The following is a 19,879-nucleotide window of genomic DNA, read 5'->3' on the forward strand; positions in this document are numbered from 1 at the left end:
ACAGTCAAGTGGGTAAACTCGAGAAGTGGGCCTTGGCGAGTGTTATGTCATCGAAGAACAACGGCCTGCCGTCCTCGAAGACCCGCAGCCGGGCCGGGTACAGGAGAGAGAATTTAATTTTGGCGTTAAACAGTTGCTTGCACAACGGGGCAAACTCCTTGCGTTTAGCAGCGACAATGGTGGAAAAATCCTGAAATATCAAGAGCCGATCTCCATTGTAGGTTAAGCTATCCGTCTTCCGGTAGTGGTCTAGGAGTCGAGCTTTGTCGGCATAATTAAGGATTTTCATGATCACCGGGCGAGGGCGACCAGAGTTTGATTTACGTTCAGGGCCGATTCTATGTGCCCGCTCAATAGCCAGAGGGGCACCTTTGAGATCCATGGCCAGTTGTTGCGGTATCCAGTTAGAAAGAAGGTCAAGTAACTCATGGCCTTTGACCAATTCGGGGATACCCACCACCCGGAGATTACTTCTGCGTCCGCGATTCTCCAAATCATCTAGCTTCTGGGTCAGATCCGAAATGTCACTTTGCTGTGAATTAATGGTGAGCTGTGCTGCATGCAAATCATCCTCCAGGGTAGATACCCTCTGTTCGACGTCATCTAAGCGGCCAGAGTGTTGAGTTAATTTGGATAGAGTAGAGTCAATAGCTTCTCTAATGCCCGCCAGCTTTTCATCCAGCAGAGGGCCCAGCACCGCCGCAATATCCGCAGGTTTCATTTTGGGTGGCTTACTGGCCGGAGCAGACTTGCGTTTTTGTAAGGACCTGGAACGGGTGACAGAGCAATCTGAATCAGATGAGTGTCTCCACACAGTATCGCCTCGGGTTGTAGAGGCGGGGTCAGCAATTGACATCGGGGTGGGTATGAGAAATTTTTCCATAAAAATAAGCGGGCAACGGAGGACCGATTTATACAGTAGGAGTCGCCTCACGCAAGGAGCAAGCTATAATGAGGTCACATGGAGAGGAAAAAAAAAGGGGGAAGTATAACAGGTTATATCCCAACGAGTAATAGTTCAGGACCGGTAGGCATCAGTCCGTGAACAGCGCACATGGGTGAGGAGAAATGTCACACAGGTTCCGGCCGCTAAACAGGAGACATGAGAATAGGTAGAAGTATAGAAATATATTTATAGTGGCTGTGAGTTGTCTAATCTAAAAGTCGCCACAAGAGGGAGCTAGAGTTACAGCCATTTCTAGCTATGGAGTGAGGAAAGAGCTGTGCCAGTCACAAGATGGCCGCCGACTGTAAATAAGATACGGATCCTCCGGAGGTCCCCGAGTCGTTAATCCCCGCCAGTGAGGGGGGGAGATCTGTCCTGCAAGGATGTGTGAGGTGGGGATCGGAGGGCAGGTGCCCGGAGAGGCCGGAGATCGGCAAAGCAGAGCTCAAAGTCCGGGCGGCGCCAACCACAAGATGGCCGCCGGCCGCCAGTCACACTCGTCCCGGCTCTCACCTCCCGCAGATTGTCCGGTCGCCGGTCTCCAATGAGGGTCAGTGCTTGATGGGTAGGCTCTTGGGTGTCAGGGAGCGCCGCTCAGGTGTGAGGGGGGGTCCGCAGAATCACCGCATCAGGTCCAGCGGACCGACGGCTCCACTCCCAAATCGAGGCCCCGGCTTCTTGAGGAGGGGAAGGCCGCAACCTGCAGAAGCCCTGGTAAGGGCTCCCCGGCTCCGCAACCGAGCCCCTCTGGTGCTTAGTGATCAGGGGAGCAGGCGGTCCAGTACAGAGGTGCTTGGGGACCCGTGAAATGGGTTTTATGTTAGTTTTATGAGCGGGGCCAGCAGGAGCTCATAGAGAAGGCTTCCTCACAGCTTGCAGGCTAGGCCACGCCCCCCAGAGAGACAAGGTTAAAATTGCCACCTATGCACTACTCTCTTTAATAATGTATGTTGCAGTACAAACATGATTATATTGAAAAGGCATTCATACTAATTTAAAAAAAAGTAATTATGCATATCACACTTTTTTCATACACTGCATCAAACATTTTATTTTGTATGCTATTTCTGTAATGTCCTTGAAGTGGGAGAATGTGAATTATGCAAAATGATATTAATACATATTTTATAAAATCTTACCTTTGCAGTAGATAGCAGATCAGTTCTCCATGAAAAGTCTTCAATTTGTACACTAAAACAGACACCAAAGATGTAAATTGACACTAAAGTATGAACTGTTTTCACAAATAGTGGTATATTAAAAAAAAAAAAAATGTAATACGTATTGACACTGAAAAGCGTAATAAACAGTTGTATTGCTATAAAGGATACATTTCACTGTACACACACATTTTTTTTATATATATATATATATATATATATACACACATACAAACAAACACAGATGTGTCCACATACATCTTTGCTACATCCTGCCATGTATGGCACAGTTTTGCATGCCATAGATTTGGCCATGCCTTGTGATTTTTCTTAATTTGCTTCTTTAGCATGTTACTTTATACATATTCTACCAAAGGTGTAAGTGGACACATCTGTGCGTATATACATTCACACACGTCTATAAATATTATATATCTATATATATCTATATATATCTATATATATCTATATATATATATATATATATATATATATATATATACCAAACGAAAGGGACGGCACTCAGAGGATTTAAGTGAAAATGCTTGTATTCAAAATATCATCTTAATTACATCACCATCAACGTTTCGGTGTTCATCTCACCGTCTTCAGGATGTACATGCAATAAATCATCATATATGACAGACAGACATATAGTGTAAACTTACCCTGCTTATATACCCCACAAACCGATAAGCAGCACATGCGGCGGCGAGACCCGGCCAGCGGCTCCATGGCGCGCGGAGGTGACGTGACCCTCGTTCCCGGAAGTCTGCAGGCAACCAGAGATCACGCCCTCTACAGCGTCGTCATCTTGCCCTGGAGACTCAAGACGCTACTTGCCCAGATAGAGGAGACGCCATGGCGTCACCATGACTACCCGGGTAGACACTGTCAGAGCTCCGGCGGTCTGCACACTCTGAATAGAATAATGCGCTATTAAAAAACATACCAATCTAACCACGATGGATATGTTATTAAAAACAAATGCATATTATACATATCCATCGTGGTTAGATTGGTATGTTTTTTAATAGCGCATTATTCTATTCAGTGTGCGCAGACCGCCGGAGCTCTGACAGTGTCTACCCGGGTAGTCATGGTGACGCCATGGCGTCTCCTCTATCTGGGCAAGTAGCGTCTTGAGTCTCCAGGGCAACATGACGACGCTGTAGAGGGCGTGATCTCTGGTGGCCTGCAGACTTCCGGGAACGAGGGTCATGTCACCTCCGCGCACCATGGAGCCGCTGGCCGGGTCTCGCCGCCGCATGTGCTGCTTATCGGTTTGTGGGGTATATAAGCAGGGTAAGTTTACACTATATGTCTGTCTGTCATGTATGATGATTTATTGCATGTACATCCTGAAGACGGTGAGATGAACACCGAAACGTTGATGATGATGTAATTAAGATGATATTTTGAATACAAGCATTTTCACTTAAATCCTCTGAGTGCCGTCCCTTTCGTTTGGTATAGCAGTGGACACCCCACTTTGGACTTGGACACCGGGGTAAGAAATCTTAATTTTTTGAGTGCCGGACACAGCAAGTATATAGTGGATGGATTATATTCTATCCTTATCAAGGCACCATGGACTGTTTGTTTGTATGACTTACACCTTTTTCATGCATATTGGAACAAATGACTTTGCATATTTGATCTGAATCACTGTTTTCTTAAATACCTATACACGCTGTGGTACACAATATGGCACATGGAGGAATACCACCCACAGCAGTCCCTTTGGGGGAAATTATGAGCTACACAAATGAGCAGATTAATAATATTATGTTTACAGAAGATCCACAATATGCTACTGCAATAGACACATGTGGTGAATTGTACCAAACGTTGTATAAATACAAGAGACGTGAGATTGATTACACTATGAACGGCCTGACTCTGTCAGATTATTACAGGGACAAATTTATACCACAAGGGTTTAGGGTGAGGAACACCCCCACTATTGGACGGCAAAACCAAGAATTCTGCCGTAAGTGGATAGCCATCCTCAATAAATGCTTATTCGACCTGATGATTTTAGTTGTTGAGGAAGCCGCTAAAGAACTGGCTAGCATAAAAACTAAAATCAAAGACTTTGAGGCCCTGCATATGCAGACATTGCAACAGGATACTTCAGGCAACTGGAGCAACAAATTACAAGTGCAATGTGACAAATATAGAACAGATCTCATTAAATTCAAGAAACTTAAACGTACAAGAGTTGTGCAAGATTATGAGGAAAACAGTGTATACAGATGGCTCAGTGGGAGTGAGCTTCAAAAAAACTACCGTAGATACCAACGGTATCACAGAGGCAATAGAGGAACCAAACAGGGAACAGAACCAGGCACATCTCAGAGTGATAGTGATTTTGTTGTATCAGAAGGAGACGACTCCACCAAGAATAGCTCTGGAATCCCTTTAGGAGCACAAACACGCACTGGAAACCTAAATCCAGACGTCAACATACGAGAAGAGGCCGTCAAACGGAGAGGGGTAGGATGCCCTCCCTGGAAGAAAAACAAGTAATATTCAACTTGTCTGCAAGGACATTAACAAAAGATGAGATTTCAGTATTAAACAAAGGATTGGCATTTGTCCCCACAACTCCGCATTCAGAATTCGACTGGAACCTTGATATGCATAAATTTGGGAGAAAACTCCGCCTGCATGAATATTTTCATGATAAATCTGGCAAGACGGAGACTTATAATTCTAATGCAGATCCAGTAGAAAAATTCTGCAGGGGCATGCTCAAATCTTCATATGATCCTCCTGTACTGAATCCATCGTTGAAGTGTTTCACACGATTATTAGATGATTCCATCCACAAATTCAACCATGAGAATCCGACGCAACGATACAATATTACCAAGGGGGAGCGTCAAGCAATTAAAAATCTGGCCTCCTATGATGATGTAGTTATTCGCCCCGCAGATAAGGGCGGGGCGATTGTGGTGCAAGACATCGCTGCGTACCGAAATGAAGCACTGGGTCAATTGAGGGATCAGTCGGTTTATAAAAAGTTATCTACTAATCCTGTTAAGATATATAAACAGGAATTAGATCTTATATTGAATACAGCTAAAACCAATGACGTTATCTCTGAACGGATACTGAAAGCCCTAACACAAACGTGTCCAAGAACACCGTTGTTCTATACTACACCAAAAATTCATAAAGATCCTGTATTTCCACCTGGGCGTCCCATCGTCTCGGCTATGGGTTCTTTATATCAGCCAGTATCAAAATATTTAGACACATTATTACAGCCTTGCATTATACATGAAAAGTCATATGTGAAAGACACCACCAGTTTTCTAAAATGTATACAAAAATACACAGAAGAACCGTTTTCCATGTTGATGTGTACCTTAGATGTCCAAAGTTTATATACTGCAATCCCCCATCATGAAGGCATTAGGGCAGTAGAACTATTTCTGGCGAACAACCAGCATTATAAAGGTCCGGATGTAACATTTCTTATTCAATTATTGACCCTTGTCCTACATAGGAACTATTTCCTCTTTGATGGTCAATATTATCTACAAACATCGGGGTGCTCTATGGGCTCTAATGTCTCACCGACATATGCTAACATCTACATGTATTTACAAGAGTGTATATTGTTCTATGAGAACCCTTGTTTCCAACAACACACTAAACTATTCCTGAGGTATATAGATGACTTGATCATCTTTTGGTCTGAAAATGAAGAATCGTTCATCCAATTCATGACTGCTATTAATGATCTAAATGGGCCTATTAAATTTACATATAAGGCCAGCTTTCATGAAATAGAATATTTGGATGTGAAGTCGACCAATGAGAGGGGTCAACTTATTACTTCGGTATTTAATAAAGCAACAGACCGAAACACACTGCTCAGATATCCAAGTCATCACCCTATATCCCTCAGGTCTGGTTTGCCATACTCAAAAATGTTGAGAGTGGCAAGAATTAATAATAATCCTAGTATACTTGAACAACAACTGAACGATATGGAACAGAAATTCAGACATCATGGATACCCTGAGTAGTTATTAGAGAAACACAAACTGAAGGTTCTCAACATTCCTCGTGAGCAACTGTTAGCAGATAAAGATGTTAGGGAGACACAAAGAGGAAAGAATTCTAACCGGTTGATATGGTCGACTACATATTCCACTAATAGCCGGATCACACAATCAGCATCTAAAGCATTATGGCCCATTGTCAGTACGGACAAAGATTTGCATAGTTTTAAGGATATCACCCCCATGACTAGTTTTCGTCGAGGGAAGAATATTAAAGACCTGATAGTCCGCACCGATATCACGGGCCTTAAACAGCATTCAGAACTACCATTTTTAAGATCTAACAAGAAGGGCTGTTATAGATACATCAACTGTGTCACGTGCAGTTATATGGACACTGGTACAGCATTCCGGCATCCTCACAGTGGGAAATATATCCCGATCAAGCACCCAGTAACGTGCACAACCCCGTATGTAATTTATATCATCAGATGCCCTTGTGGGTACTACTATGTAGGGAAAACCATCTGTCCCTTCAAAGAACGAGCAACACAACACCGCTCAGCAATCAAGGCAGCTTTACAGAGTGGTAATAGTGACCAACCGGTCGCGAAGCATTTCGTGGAGAGAGGACACTCTATGGCCTGTGTGAAATACATGATCATTGACCATCTCCCGGAAAACAAACGTGGGGGCAACAGGAATAAGCAATTGTTAATAATGGAGGCGAGATGGATAGTACGTTTAGACACAGTGGCACCAAAGGGACTAAATGAAAAGATTTGTTGGAATACATTATTATAATCACTATCTCTGGGGCACCTGTGTTACAATTATATCTGTGCATATATATGAATTATATCATGTCCGATGTTAGACTGCGGCATTTATTGTGGGTCACACCGGAGTAAGTTTGGTTTTCCTTGTGGCTCCATATAATATAACATTTTCCTATTATGTTTAGTAGACTAGGTTTTCCTACTATGCATTTGTTTTTAATAACATATCCGTCGTGGTTAGATTGGTATGTTTTTTAATAGCGCATTATTCTATTCAGTGTGTGCAGATCGCCGGAGCTCTGACAGTGTCTCCCAGGTAGTCATTGTGACGCCATGGCGTCTCCTCTATCTGGGCAAGTAGCGTCTTGAGTCTCCAGGGCAACATGACGACGCCGTAGAGGGTGTGATCTCTGGTGGCCCGCAGACTTCCGGGAACGAGGGTCACGTCACCTCCGCGCGCCATGGAGCCGCTGGCCGGGTCTCGCCGCCGCATGTGCTGCTTATCGGTTTTTGGGGTATATAAGCAGGGTAAGTTTACACTATATGTCTGATGTATGTATGATGATTTATTGCATGTACATTTATTGCATGTACATCCTGAAGACGGTGAGATGAACACCGAAACGTTGATGATGATGTAATTAAGATGATATTTTGAATACAAGCATTTTCACTTAAATCCTCTGAGTGCCGTCCCTTTCGTTTGGTATAGCAGTGGACACCCCACTTTGGACTTGGACACCGGGGTAAGAAATCTTAATTTTTTGAGTGCCGGACACAGCAAGTATATAGTGGATGGATTATATTCTATCCTTATCAAGGCACCATGGACTGTTTGTTTGTATGACTTACACCTTTTTCATGCATATTGGAACAAATGACTTTGCATATTTGATCTGATACACTGTTTTCTTAAATACCTATACACGCTGTGGTACACAATATGGCACATGGAGGATTACCACCCACAGCAGTCCCTTTAAGGGAAATTATGAGCTACACAGATGAGCAGATTCATAATATTATGTTTACAGAAGATCCACAATATGCTACTGCAATAGACACATGTGATGAATTGTACCAAACGTTGTATAAATACAAGAGACGTGAGATTGATTACACTATGAACGACCTGACTCTGTCAGATTATTACAGGGACAAATTTATACCACGAGGGTTTAGGGTGAGGAACACCCCCACTATTGGACGGCAAAACCAAGAATTCTGCCGTAAGTGGATAGCCATCCTCAATAAATGCTCATTCGACCTGATGATTTTAGTTGTTGAGGAAGCCGCTAAAGAACTGGCTAGCATAAAAACTAAAATCAAAGACTTTGAGGCCCTGCATATGCAGACATTGCAACAGGATACTTCAGGCAACTGGAGCAACAAATTACAAGTGCAATGTGACAAATATAGAACAGATCTCATTAAATTCAAGAAACTTAAACGTACAAGAGTTGTGCAAGATTATGAGGAAAACAGTGTATACAGATGGCTCAGTGGCAGTGAGCCTCAAAAAAACTACCGTAGATACCAACGGTATCACAGAGGCAATAGAGGAACCAAACAGGGAACAGAACCAGGCACATCTCAGAGTGACAGTGATTTTGTTGTATCAGAAGGAGAAGACTCCACCAAGAATAGCTCTGGAATCCCTTTAGGAGCACGAACACGCACTGGAAACCTAAATCCAGACGTCAACATACGAGAAGAGGCCGTCAAACGGAGAGGGGTAGGACGCCCTCCCTGGAAGAAAAACAAGTAATATTCAACTTGTCTGCAAGGACATTAACAAAAGATGAGATTTCAGTATTAAACAAAGGATTGGCATTTGTCCCCACAACTCCGCATTCAGAATTCTACTGGAACCTTGATATGCATAAATTTGGGAGGAAACTCCGCCTGCATGAATATTTTCATGATAAATCTGGCAAGACGGAGACTTATAATTCTAATGCAGATCCAGCAGAAAAATTCTGCAGGGGCATGCTCAAATCTTCATATGATCCTCCTGTACTGAATCCATCGTTGAAGTGTTTCACACGATTATTAGATGATTCCATCCACAAATTCAACCATGAGAATCCGACGCAACGATACAATCTTACCAAGGGGGAGCGTCAAGCAATTAAAAATCTGGCCTCCTATGATGATGTAGTTATTCGCCCCGCAGATAAGGGCAGGGCGATTGTGGTGCAAGACATCGCTACGTACCGAAATGAAGCACTGGGTCAATTGAGGGATCAGTCGGTTTATAAAAAGTTATCTACTAATCCTGTTAAGATATATAAACAGGAATTAGATCTTATATTGAATACAGCTAAAACCAATGACGTTATCTCTGAACGGATACTGAAAGCCCTAACACAAACGTGTCCAAGAACACCGTTGTTCTATACTACACCAAAAATTCATAAAGATCCTGTATTTCCACCTGGGCGTCCCATCGTCTCGGCTATGGGTTCTTTATATCAGCCAGTATCAAAATATTTAGACACATTATTACAGCCTTGCATTATACATGAAAAGTCATATGTGAAAGACACCACCAGTTTTCTAAAATGTATACAAAAATACACAGAAGAACCGTTTTCCATGTTGATGTGTACCTTAGATGTCCAAAGTTTATATACTGCAATCCCCCATCATGAAGGCATTAGGGCAGTAGAACTATTCCTGGCGAACAACCAGCATTATAAAGGTCCGGATGTAACATTTCATATTCAATTATTGACCCTTGTCCTACATAGGAACTATTTCCTCTTTGATGGTCAATATTATCTACAAACATCGGGGTGCTCTATGGGCTCTAATGTTTCACCGACATATGCTAACATCTACATGTATTTACAAGAGTGTATATTGTTCTATGAGAACCCTTGTTTCCAACAACACACTAAACTATTCCTGAGGTATATAGATGACTTGATCATCTTTTGGTCTGGAACTGAAGAATTGTTCATCCAATTCATGACTGCTATTAATGATCTAAATGGGCCTATTAAATTTACATATAAGGCCAGCTTTCATGAAATAGAATATTTGGATGTGAAGTCGACCAATGAGAGGGGTCAACTTATTACTTCGGTATTTAATAAAGCAACAGACCGAAACACACTGCTCAGATATCCAAGTCATCACCCTATATCTCTCAGGTCTGGTTTGCCATACTCAAAAATGTTGAGAGTGGCAAGAATTAATAATAATCCTAGTATACTTGAACAACAACTGAACGATATGGTACAGAAATTCAGACAGCATGGATACCCTGAGTAGTTATTAGAGAAACACAAACTGAAGGTTCTCAACATTCCCCGTGAGCAACTGTTAGCAGATAAAGATGTTAGGGAGACACAAAGAGGAAAGAATTCTAACCGGTTGATATGGTCGACTACATATTCCACTAATAGCCGGATCACACAATCAGCATCTAAAGCAGGGGTGGGCAATTATTTCAGCTGAGGGGCCACTTGACATTTCCTGTCAGTATCCGAGGGCCACATACAAAATAGCAGCTCGCCCCACTTGCCAAAAATATAGGGACGTGGCTTCATGTGGAAGGGGTGTGGGCAAAAAATAATACAGATTCATATTAGGCTGCACAATAGTCTCCATTATTCAAATTGCGCCACACAGCGCCACTTACACACATTACACCAGGTAGAGCCCCTTTTACACACATTACGGCAGGTAGAGAGCCTTTTTACACATTAACATTTTATTTAGGATAATTATTGTGCAGCAAGCAAATTATCCAGTGTGTTATGGCCCCTGGGGAAAGGTGTGACACGGTGACAGAACACGGTGGGGGTGACACAGTGACAGAACACGGTGGGGGTGACACGGTGACAGAACACGGTGGGGGTGACACGGTGACAGAACACGGGGGGTGTGACACGGTGACAGAACACGGTGGGGGTGACACGGTGACAGAACATGGGGGGTGTGACACAGTGACAGAACACGGGGGGTGTGACACAGTGACAGAACACGGGGGGTGTGACACAGTGACAGAACACGGGGGGGGGGTGACATAGTGACAGAACACGGGGGTGTGACATAGTGACAGAACACGGGGGGGGGGTGACAGTGACAGAACACGGGGGGGTGACAGTGACAGAGCACGGGGGGGGGGTTGACATAGGGACAGAACATGGGGGTGACATGGTGACAGAACACGGGGGGGGGGTTATACGTGACAGAACATGGGGGTGACATGGTGACAGAACACGGGGGGTTATACGTGACAGAACATGGGGGTGACATGGTGACAGAACACGGGAGGGGTTGGTACAGCGAGAGCTAAAGATCTCTCCCCCAAACATAAAAACAGACTGACGCCACTGCCCGCACACACAAATATATGCACACTATCACACACACACACACACACACACACACACACACACTTTCTTTCACTTTTCCCATTAACTTACTGATCTGGCTGGCAGTGGCAGGAAGGATGGATCTGTAGCAGTCTGGCTCTTGTAGCTCCGCCCCCTGAGGTCCCGTGTAGCCCCGCCCCCTCACCGGCACGTAGTCCCGCCCCCTTATCGGCTGAACACAGCCGTTGTCACTGGGGACTCTGGAGGAGGCTGCTACAACGCAGCAGCAGGGGAGAGAGGTGCCGCTGGCAGCTTGGAGGTACTGCAGTGCAGAGCAATGACAAGCAGCTCAGCCGGTCGGGCCGCTTGTCATTGCTCGGTGGTGGGAGGCAGTGGGCCGGGCAGGATCGGTTTGCGGGCCGCATCAGGCCCGCGGGCCGTATTTTGCCCACCCCTAATCTAAAGCATTATGGCCCATTGTCAGTACGGACAAAGATTTGCATAGTTTTAAGGATATCACCCCCATGACTAGTTTTCGTCGAGGGAAGAATATTAAAGACCTGATAGTCCGCACCGATATCACGGGCCTTAAACAGCAATCAGAACTACCATTTTTAAGATCTAACAAGAAGGGCTGTTATAGATGCATCAACTGTGTCACGTGCAGTTATATGGACACTGGTACAGCATTCCGGCATCCTCACAGTGGGAAATATATCCCGATCAAGCACCCAGTAACGTGCACAACCCCGTATGTAATTTATATCATCAGATGCCCTTGTGGGTACTACTATGTAGGGAAAACCATCTGTCCCTTCAAAGAACGAGCAACACAACACCGCTCAGTAATCAAGGCAGCTTTACAGAGTGGTAATAGTGACCAACCGGTCGCGAAGCATTTCGTGGAGAGAGGACACTCTATGGCCTGTGTGAAATACATGATCATTGACCATCTCCTGGAAAACAAACGTGGGGGCGACAGGAATAAGCAATTGTTAATAATGGAGGCGAGATGGATAGTACGTTTAGACACAGTGGCACCAAAGGGACTAAATGAAAAGATTTGTTGGAATACATTATTATAATCACTATCTCTGGGGCACCTGTGTTACAATTATATCTGTGCATATATATGAATTATATCATGTCCGATGTTAGACTGCGGCATTTATTGTGGGTCACACCGGAGTAAGTTTGGTTTTCCTTGTGGCTCCATATAATATAACATTTTCCTATTATATTTAGTAGACTAGGTTTTCCTACTATGCATTTGTTTTTAATAACATATCCATCGTGGTTAGATTGGTATGTTTTTTAATAGCGCATTATTCTATTCAGTGTGTGCAGATCGCCGGAGCTCTGACAGTGTCTCCCGGGTAGTCATTGTGACGCCATGGCGTCTCCTCTATCTGGGCAAGTAGCGTCTTGAGTCTCCAGGGCAACATGACGACGCTGTAGAGAGTGTGATCTCTGGTGGCCCGCAGACTTCCGGGAATGAGGGTCACGTCACCTCCGCGCGCCATGGAGCCGCTGGCCGGGTCTCGCCGCCGCATGTGCTGCTTATCGGTTTTTGGGGTATATAAGCAGGGTAAGTTTACACTATATGTCTGATGTATGTATGATGATTTATTGCATGTACATCCTGAAGACGGTGAGATGAACACCGAAACGTCGATGATGATGTAATTAAGATGATATTTTGAATACAAGCATTTTCACTTAAATCCTCTGAGTGCCGTCCCTTTCGTTTGGTATAGCAGTGGACACCCCACTTTGGACTTGGACACCGGGGTAAGAAATCTTAATTTTTTGAGTGCCGGACACAGCAAATATATATATATATATATATATATATATATATATAAATCAGCCGACACTCAAATTCAACAGACAACTTGCCCCGGTGCCATGATCCAAACGACATGCACAAATCCAATGGCGGACAATAAGGCACTCCAGAGGCTTAGTATAAACAGCAAATTGTATTGACAAGAGCGACGTTTCGGGGCAAAGCCCCTTCCTCAAGGCATACCAATACATATATGTATATATATATATATATATATATATATAAGCAGGAACAAACGGGGCGGCACTCAAAGACTTGAAAAATGCATCAAACTATTAGTGTTATCAACGTTTCGGGGACCACCTCCCCTTCGTCAGGATACGAAGGGGAGGTGGTCCCCGAAATGTTGATAGCACTAATACACGTTTGATGCATTTTTCAAGTCTTTGAGTACCGCCTCGTTTGTTCCTGTCCGTGTACTGGGGTGACCCCCCTGGGGGAAGGCACCTAAGCAAGCTGGTCCTATGGGACTTCTGGAGTGCCGGAGTTAAGTGGTTGTTTTATATATATATATATATATATATATATATATAAAAAAGAAACAATAGTGCAAAAATAGCGCTGCTACCTAAATATCAAGACTAATATCATTAATAATTAAAACAGTCAAAAAACACTTCCCCTATTTAGGGGGGCTGCTACAAGGGTACTCTTGTATGAACTCTATTTCAAAAGTCCAAATAGATAAAATGTGCAAAATGGCAGATCCCAGCGCCTTCTGTGTTATGCAAACTCCAAGTGCAAACTTAAATAGTTATATGCGTACCGCATCCCATGTGGATATCAAGCATGTGATATAAATCGTAGTTCTCCTGATGTCGGTTCTGGAGCTTTCCCACTAACTTCGTGGACGGGCCGTATGAAAATTAGAAGAATACCACAAAATAGTGTAATATTGCCAGCATATATACAGGTGTGCATAAGTAAATTTTTTAATGTGATTAGTAGTGGTGCCTTTAAATAAACAGTGCACCCAGTGTCATAATGAATTGACTGTGAAGAAAGTGCCCACCGCCTGTAGTAATATATATAAGTACCCTCAGGACTTCTAAAACTTGCATGTAGGAGTAACTTTGTATGGTTCTTCTCCTGTGGTTCTTGTTGGGGACCCTTAGAAATAAAATAGAGTCATTGAACAAAAATCCCTATCGTCAGACAAACGGATGTTTCCACAGATGCATCAAAAGATCCCCTTACACTTCAGTCATTGGCACAGGAATAGGTCAGGGTATCTCCTGTGTCATGTGTTTGCAGTGACTCAGACACACTGTCTCATGCAGTGTGTCTGCACTAATTGGGGTTCCCAGTCACTGTACGCAAAAAACGACACAAAAAAACAAAAAACAACAACAAAAAACTCATGTCGACCTTTTCATGTGTCGACCATTTTCATGCGTCGACCATGTGTCCATGTCGACCATGTCAATGTCGACCAATAGTGGTCGACCTAATGATTGTCGACCATAACATGGTCGACCATTCATACCGGAACCACAAGAACCACAGGAGAAGAACCATACAAAGTTACTCCTACATGCAAGTTTTAGAAGTCCTGAGGGTACTTATATATATTACTAAAGGCGGTGGGCACTTTCTTCACAGTCATTTCATTATGACACTGTGTGCACTGTTTATTTAAAGGCACCACTACTAATCACATTAGAAAATTTACTTATGCACACCTGTATATATGCTGGCAATATTACACTATTTTGTGGTATTCTTCTAATTTTCATACGGACCGTCCACGAAGTTAGTGGGAAAGCTCCAGGACCGACATCAGGAGAACTACGATTTATATCACATGCTTGATATCCACATGGGATGCGGTACGCATATAACTATTTAAGTTTGCACTTGGAGTTTGCATAACACAGAAGGCGCTGGGTTCTACCATTTTGCACACACATATATATATATATATATATATATATATACACAACAAAATTCGACAATGGAAAAATCCAGACCTGAGCAGCTGAATTGTTTTACACCTCTTGATGTACAGTATACCCTAGGTTGATACGTTATTAAGTTATTTATATGGCTCATGTATCTCCTATATAATAGCCCAAATCAGTGACTCTGTGCCTGTGTGTCTAATGCTGGGCGGAGTCACATAGCTGGGCGGAGTCAACCGCATCTGCAGGGAGACACACCATTCCCTGTGCCTGCGCCAGAGTCAGGTAAAATATGCCCCCCTGACACTAACTACAGTATAGGAGGGTGGACATGGCCACCAGTAGTACCAGACACAGCTCCAGCCAGCAGCAACAGTGAGGGTAACACAGGCTATACGAAGGGTACTTGCCAGCACCATCTGGATGCCCGCCACACCTCTCCCGACTACACACCGTCGTTACCCCCTTACACCAACACCCCATACTGAGGACCTCCCTTATGCACCCCCATACACCCCCTACTGCATACAGCCAGTGGGGGGTCATGCTGGGCGGCAGCCGGCGACGAGCAGGCTCAGCAGGACGGGACACGGACCACACACTCTCTAATCCCCAGCGCAGCACATATGGAGCTCCCTCCTACTGCAACCCTGCGTCACACCACGCTCCACGCCAGAAACACCACTATGCTGCCCGTCTGACAGCCAGATGCAAAGCAGGGAACACGTGCGTCGGCACCACAATCACATCCCCGGCGCCAGGCACACAGTGTGAAGCCATCCAACCCTTAGCAAGGGGCAAACCACTTGCACCCAAACAGAGACAAGACGGGACACTGTTCCAGGCACACTGCTGAAGAGCGGGAGCTCCCTCCCTCTGCTGCAGAATGCACCCATAACCCACCCCTTACACCTCAACACACCCTTGCCCCCTCTCATCCCTCCCCTGCACACACCACACACCCCAAAACCCTTCCCTATCCCCTCACCTCATGTGGACCTCCCCCACCTATGGCACCTTTGGACACCCTCCCCACCCGCCTAACCCACGCACCCACAACTTCCCCAAGCACAACATCTCTAATCCCCTACCCCATCCCTCAACCCCAAGGCCACAAAATATACACCCAGTGGCCCCCATCCATGGCATGGGCATCCAGCACCCACAGCATCTTGGGGAACCTCACCCCAATCCATGTAACCCTCGCCACCACCTCTCCATTGACCACAGTACCACCCACGAGACCCCAGCAACTGCCTCTCCCCCACCTACGGCAAGCCCCTCTCCCATCCGCCTCTCTCCCGCCCCCCTCTCCCCAACCACAGCACCTACTAGGTGATTCATCATGCCCTGTGTGCGCTGTTCACTCTGTTGCAAGGGCCCCTTACCCATCGTATGCCCTTTGTCCGTGCAATATTTAACCACTCACAAAGGTATATTTCGAAGAAATACTCCATATAAAAAAAAAAATTGCACGCCCAGGGTTAAGCCCCTTGTGACGGTGTGAAGAGCGCCAGATTTTTAAACATCACAGTTGTATGCAAACCATCAGATTTATGTATATTTCTGATTCAGGCCTTGTATCCAATGATACAGTATCTTGGGATTTTCAAACAGTACACTTTACAGAGAATGGTGCACAAATCAATAAAATCTAGTAAGTATCAGTTATGTGTGTGAAAAAAAACCTAGTTAATGAGAGAGCACAGAGAATGAAGGACAGGCAGATTCAGGATAACAGGAATGTGACAGTAACTGAAATAACCTTGAGTTACAGTACAACACTGTATGCAAGAGAAAAGTTTTTTAAACAGTCAAGCGGAAACACCAGCATAAGGCCACACTGGGATTCACTCCTGTCAGATAAAACAAAAACCTGTGGCTACAGTGGGCAGATGCTAATAAAACACAACACAACATTTTTAGATACGAAAAAAAAAGAATCTTGTATGATAAGCCTTGATTTCTCCTCCATATGGTTAGTTAAAATTTTGGCAGAAGAAAAAGAGATTTATGGTAAGTGCTTACCCTTGTTAAATCTCTTTCTGCGAGGTACACTGGATTACACAGGGAATAACATTGGTGTATAGAGTAGGATCTTGATTTGGAGGCACCAACAGCTAAATCTTTGAACTTCTTCCCAGGATGCATAGCACCACCTCCTCTATAACCCCGCCTCCGTGCACATGAGCTCAGTTTGTTAACCAGACCAATGCAGTAGCAGGTAAGAGAGACAACAACAGTTAGTAGCCACAGACATCACATTCTCACGACAGAAGAAGGTATCAGTGGCTAATGCCTTTCCTACCCAAAGAAGCCAAGTGCGTCAGAGTGGGCGCCCTGTGGAATCCAGTGTACCTTGCAGAAAGATATTTAACTATTGTAAGTTCTTACCATAAATCTCCTTTTCTGCAGCGGGGTACACTGTATTCCACAGGGAATAACATCGGGGATGTCCTAAAGCAGTTCCTCATGGGAGGGGACACACTGCAGCGGGCACAAGAACCCAGCGTCCAAAGGAAGCATCCTGGGAGGCGGAAGTATCAAAAGCATAGAACCTTATGATTGTAGCTGCCTTGCACAATTGTTCCAGGGTCGCACCACGGTGGGCCGCCCAAGAGGGTCCAACAGACCGAGTACAATGGGCTCTAATAGTAGCAGGAGCTGGAAGACCAGCCTGTACGTAAGCATGTGCAATCACCATTCTAATCCATCTGGCCAGGGTCTGCTTATTTGCAGGCCAGCCACGTTTGTGAAAACCAAACAGTACAAAGAGAGAATCAGACTTCCGAATGGAGGCAGTTCTCTTCACATAGATACGGAAAGCACCACATCCAAAGACCGCTCTTTGGAGGACAGATCGGGAGAGTTAAGGGCCGGAACCACAATATATTGGTTAAAGTGGAACGAAGACACCACCATAGCAAGATAACCAGGGCGTGTTCGAAGAACTGCCCGGTCACAGTGAAAAATCAGAAAGGGAGACCTACAGGATAAGGCACTCAAGTCTGAAACCCATCTAGCCAAAGCAATAGCTAGCAAAAACAAGACCTTAAGTGTAAACCACTTGAGGTCCACAGTCTCAAGAGGTTCAAACAGAGCCTCTTGCAGGGCATTCAGATCAACCGACAAATCCCAAGGAGCCACAGGAGGCACGTAGGGAGGTTGAATCCGTAGAACACCCTGAGTGAACGTGTGAACATCCGCAAGAGTCACAATTTTTCTCTGAAACCACACTGATAAGGCAGAAACATGTACACTGAGGGAGGCCAGACGAAGGACTGAGTCAAAGCCTTGTTGCAAAGAGGCCAAAATATTGGCATTACTGAACTTGAACGCATCACAATTCCTACTGGCACACCAGGTGAAATAGGAATTCCAGACCCTATGATAAATCCGAGCAGAAGCCGGTTTACGGGCCTTCAACACTGATTTAATAACCACCTCAGAAAAACCTTTGGCCCTCAGGATGGAAGCTTCAAGAGCCGCACCGTCATAGCCAGTCAGGCCAAGTCCTGGTAGACACAGGGGGCTTGAACGAGGATGCCTGAGCGCTGTGGAAGTAGAAGAGGATGCTCTAACGAGAGACCCTGGAGGTCGGAGAACCAATGACATCTGGGCCACGCAGGAGCGATCAGAAGTAGGAGTCCTCCTTCTTGCTTGAACTTCCTTATTACCCTGGGCAGGAGTGACACCAGAGGGAACACGTACTGTAGCCGAAAGTTCCATGGAATTGCCAGTGTGTCCATGAATGCTGCTTTAGGATCCCTTCTTATTGCTCCGAAGACCAGAACCTTGTTGCTGTGTCGAGACGCCATCAGGTCTACATCTGGTAGGCCCCACTTGTCCACTAGGAGCTGAAATACTTCTGGATGAAGGCTCCAATCTCCGGCGTGTACGTCCTGACGACTGAGGAAGTCTGCTTCCCAGTTGAGGACTCCCGGAATGAAAACTGCCGCCCATTGAAGGATCTTTGACACTTCCATCATTGCCATGTGGTTTTGAGGGCCGCCTTGATGATTTATGTACGCCACCATGGTGGCGTTGTCTGACTGTACCTGAACAGGCCTGTTCCATACCAGATGCAAGGTGAGTGTCAGCACATTGAACACTGCCCGCAGTTCCAGAATATTTATAGAGAGGCGAGACTCCTCCCAGGTCCAACGACCCTGGAGGGAGTGCTGCTCCAACACCGCTCCTCAACCCCTCAGACTGGTGTCCGTCGTCAGAAGGACCCAGTTGGAGATCCAGAAGGGACGACCCATGCTCAGCTGCTGGTTCTGGAGCCATCAGATCAGTGACAGACGGACCTCCGAAGACAAATAGATCATTTGAGACCTGATCCGGTGAGGCAGGCTGTCCCACTTGGCAAGAACCAGTTTCTGTAGAGGGTGGGAATGAAATTGAGCATACTCTACCATGTCGAAAGCCGATACCATGAGGCCCAGTACTTGCATCACTGAGTGTATCAACACTTGTGGACGAGACAGGAAGCATTGTATTCTGAAATCAGTGCTAATGGAAAACACTTGCAGATAGGTGTAAATATAAACAATCAGCAATTTATTATAGTGCATCAAGGTTAAAAAATTATTCCAGCAAGTAAAAATTATAGTGAAATGATTAAAATGTTTTAAAAAGGCATAGATGACTTTAGTGTATCCAAATTTGGGACCTGATAAGGGACACAATGATAGCTGAATCAACGCCCAGTGGTATGTGGGCCTCAATGTTCATAAGCCAATTTCATGCAAGAGACTGTCTTTCCACAAATATTTACCAATCCTGGAGGTAACAAGTGGATCTTCCCTGGCGATGGTCCAACAAAGCACGGATTCCACTGCACCAGTTTTGGGAAATAGGTAAGTCCTCTGTGTAGCAGTGGGGTGGGAGTGAA

The 19,879-nt window shown here is 44.9% G+C and overlaps 1 protein-coding gene across 3 annotated transcripts in view; it reads right to left on the reverse strand.

The window, feature by feature from the left end:
* Positions 1-19,879, reverse strand: part of PGAP1 (post-GPI attachment to proteins inositol deacylase 1) — a 1,346,394-nt gene that overhangs the window by 518,400 nt on the left and 808,115 nt on the right. For all 3 annotated transcript variants that reach the window (XM_063934105.1, XM_063934104.1, XM_063934106.1), the window contains one exon: positions 2,086-2,137. In XM_063934105.1, the coding sequence (XP_063790175.1) occupies positions 2,086-2,137 (52 nt within the window). The remainder of the gene's footprint in view (positions 1-2,085; positions 2,138-19,879) is intronic.

The sequence above is a fragment of the Pseudophryne corroboree genome, chromosome 7, assembly GCF_028390025.1.
Source record: "Pseudophryne corroboree isolate aPseCor3 chromosome 7, aPseCor3.hap2, whole genome shotgun sequence".
Lineage (NCBI taxonomy): Eukaryota > Metazoa > Chordata > Amphibia > Anura > Myobatrachidae > Pseudophryne > Pseudophryne corroboree.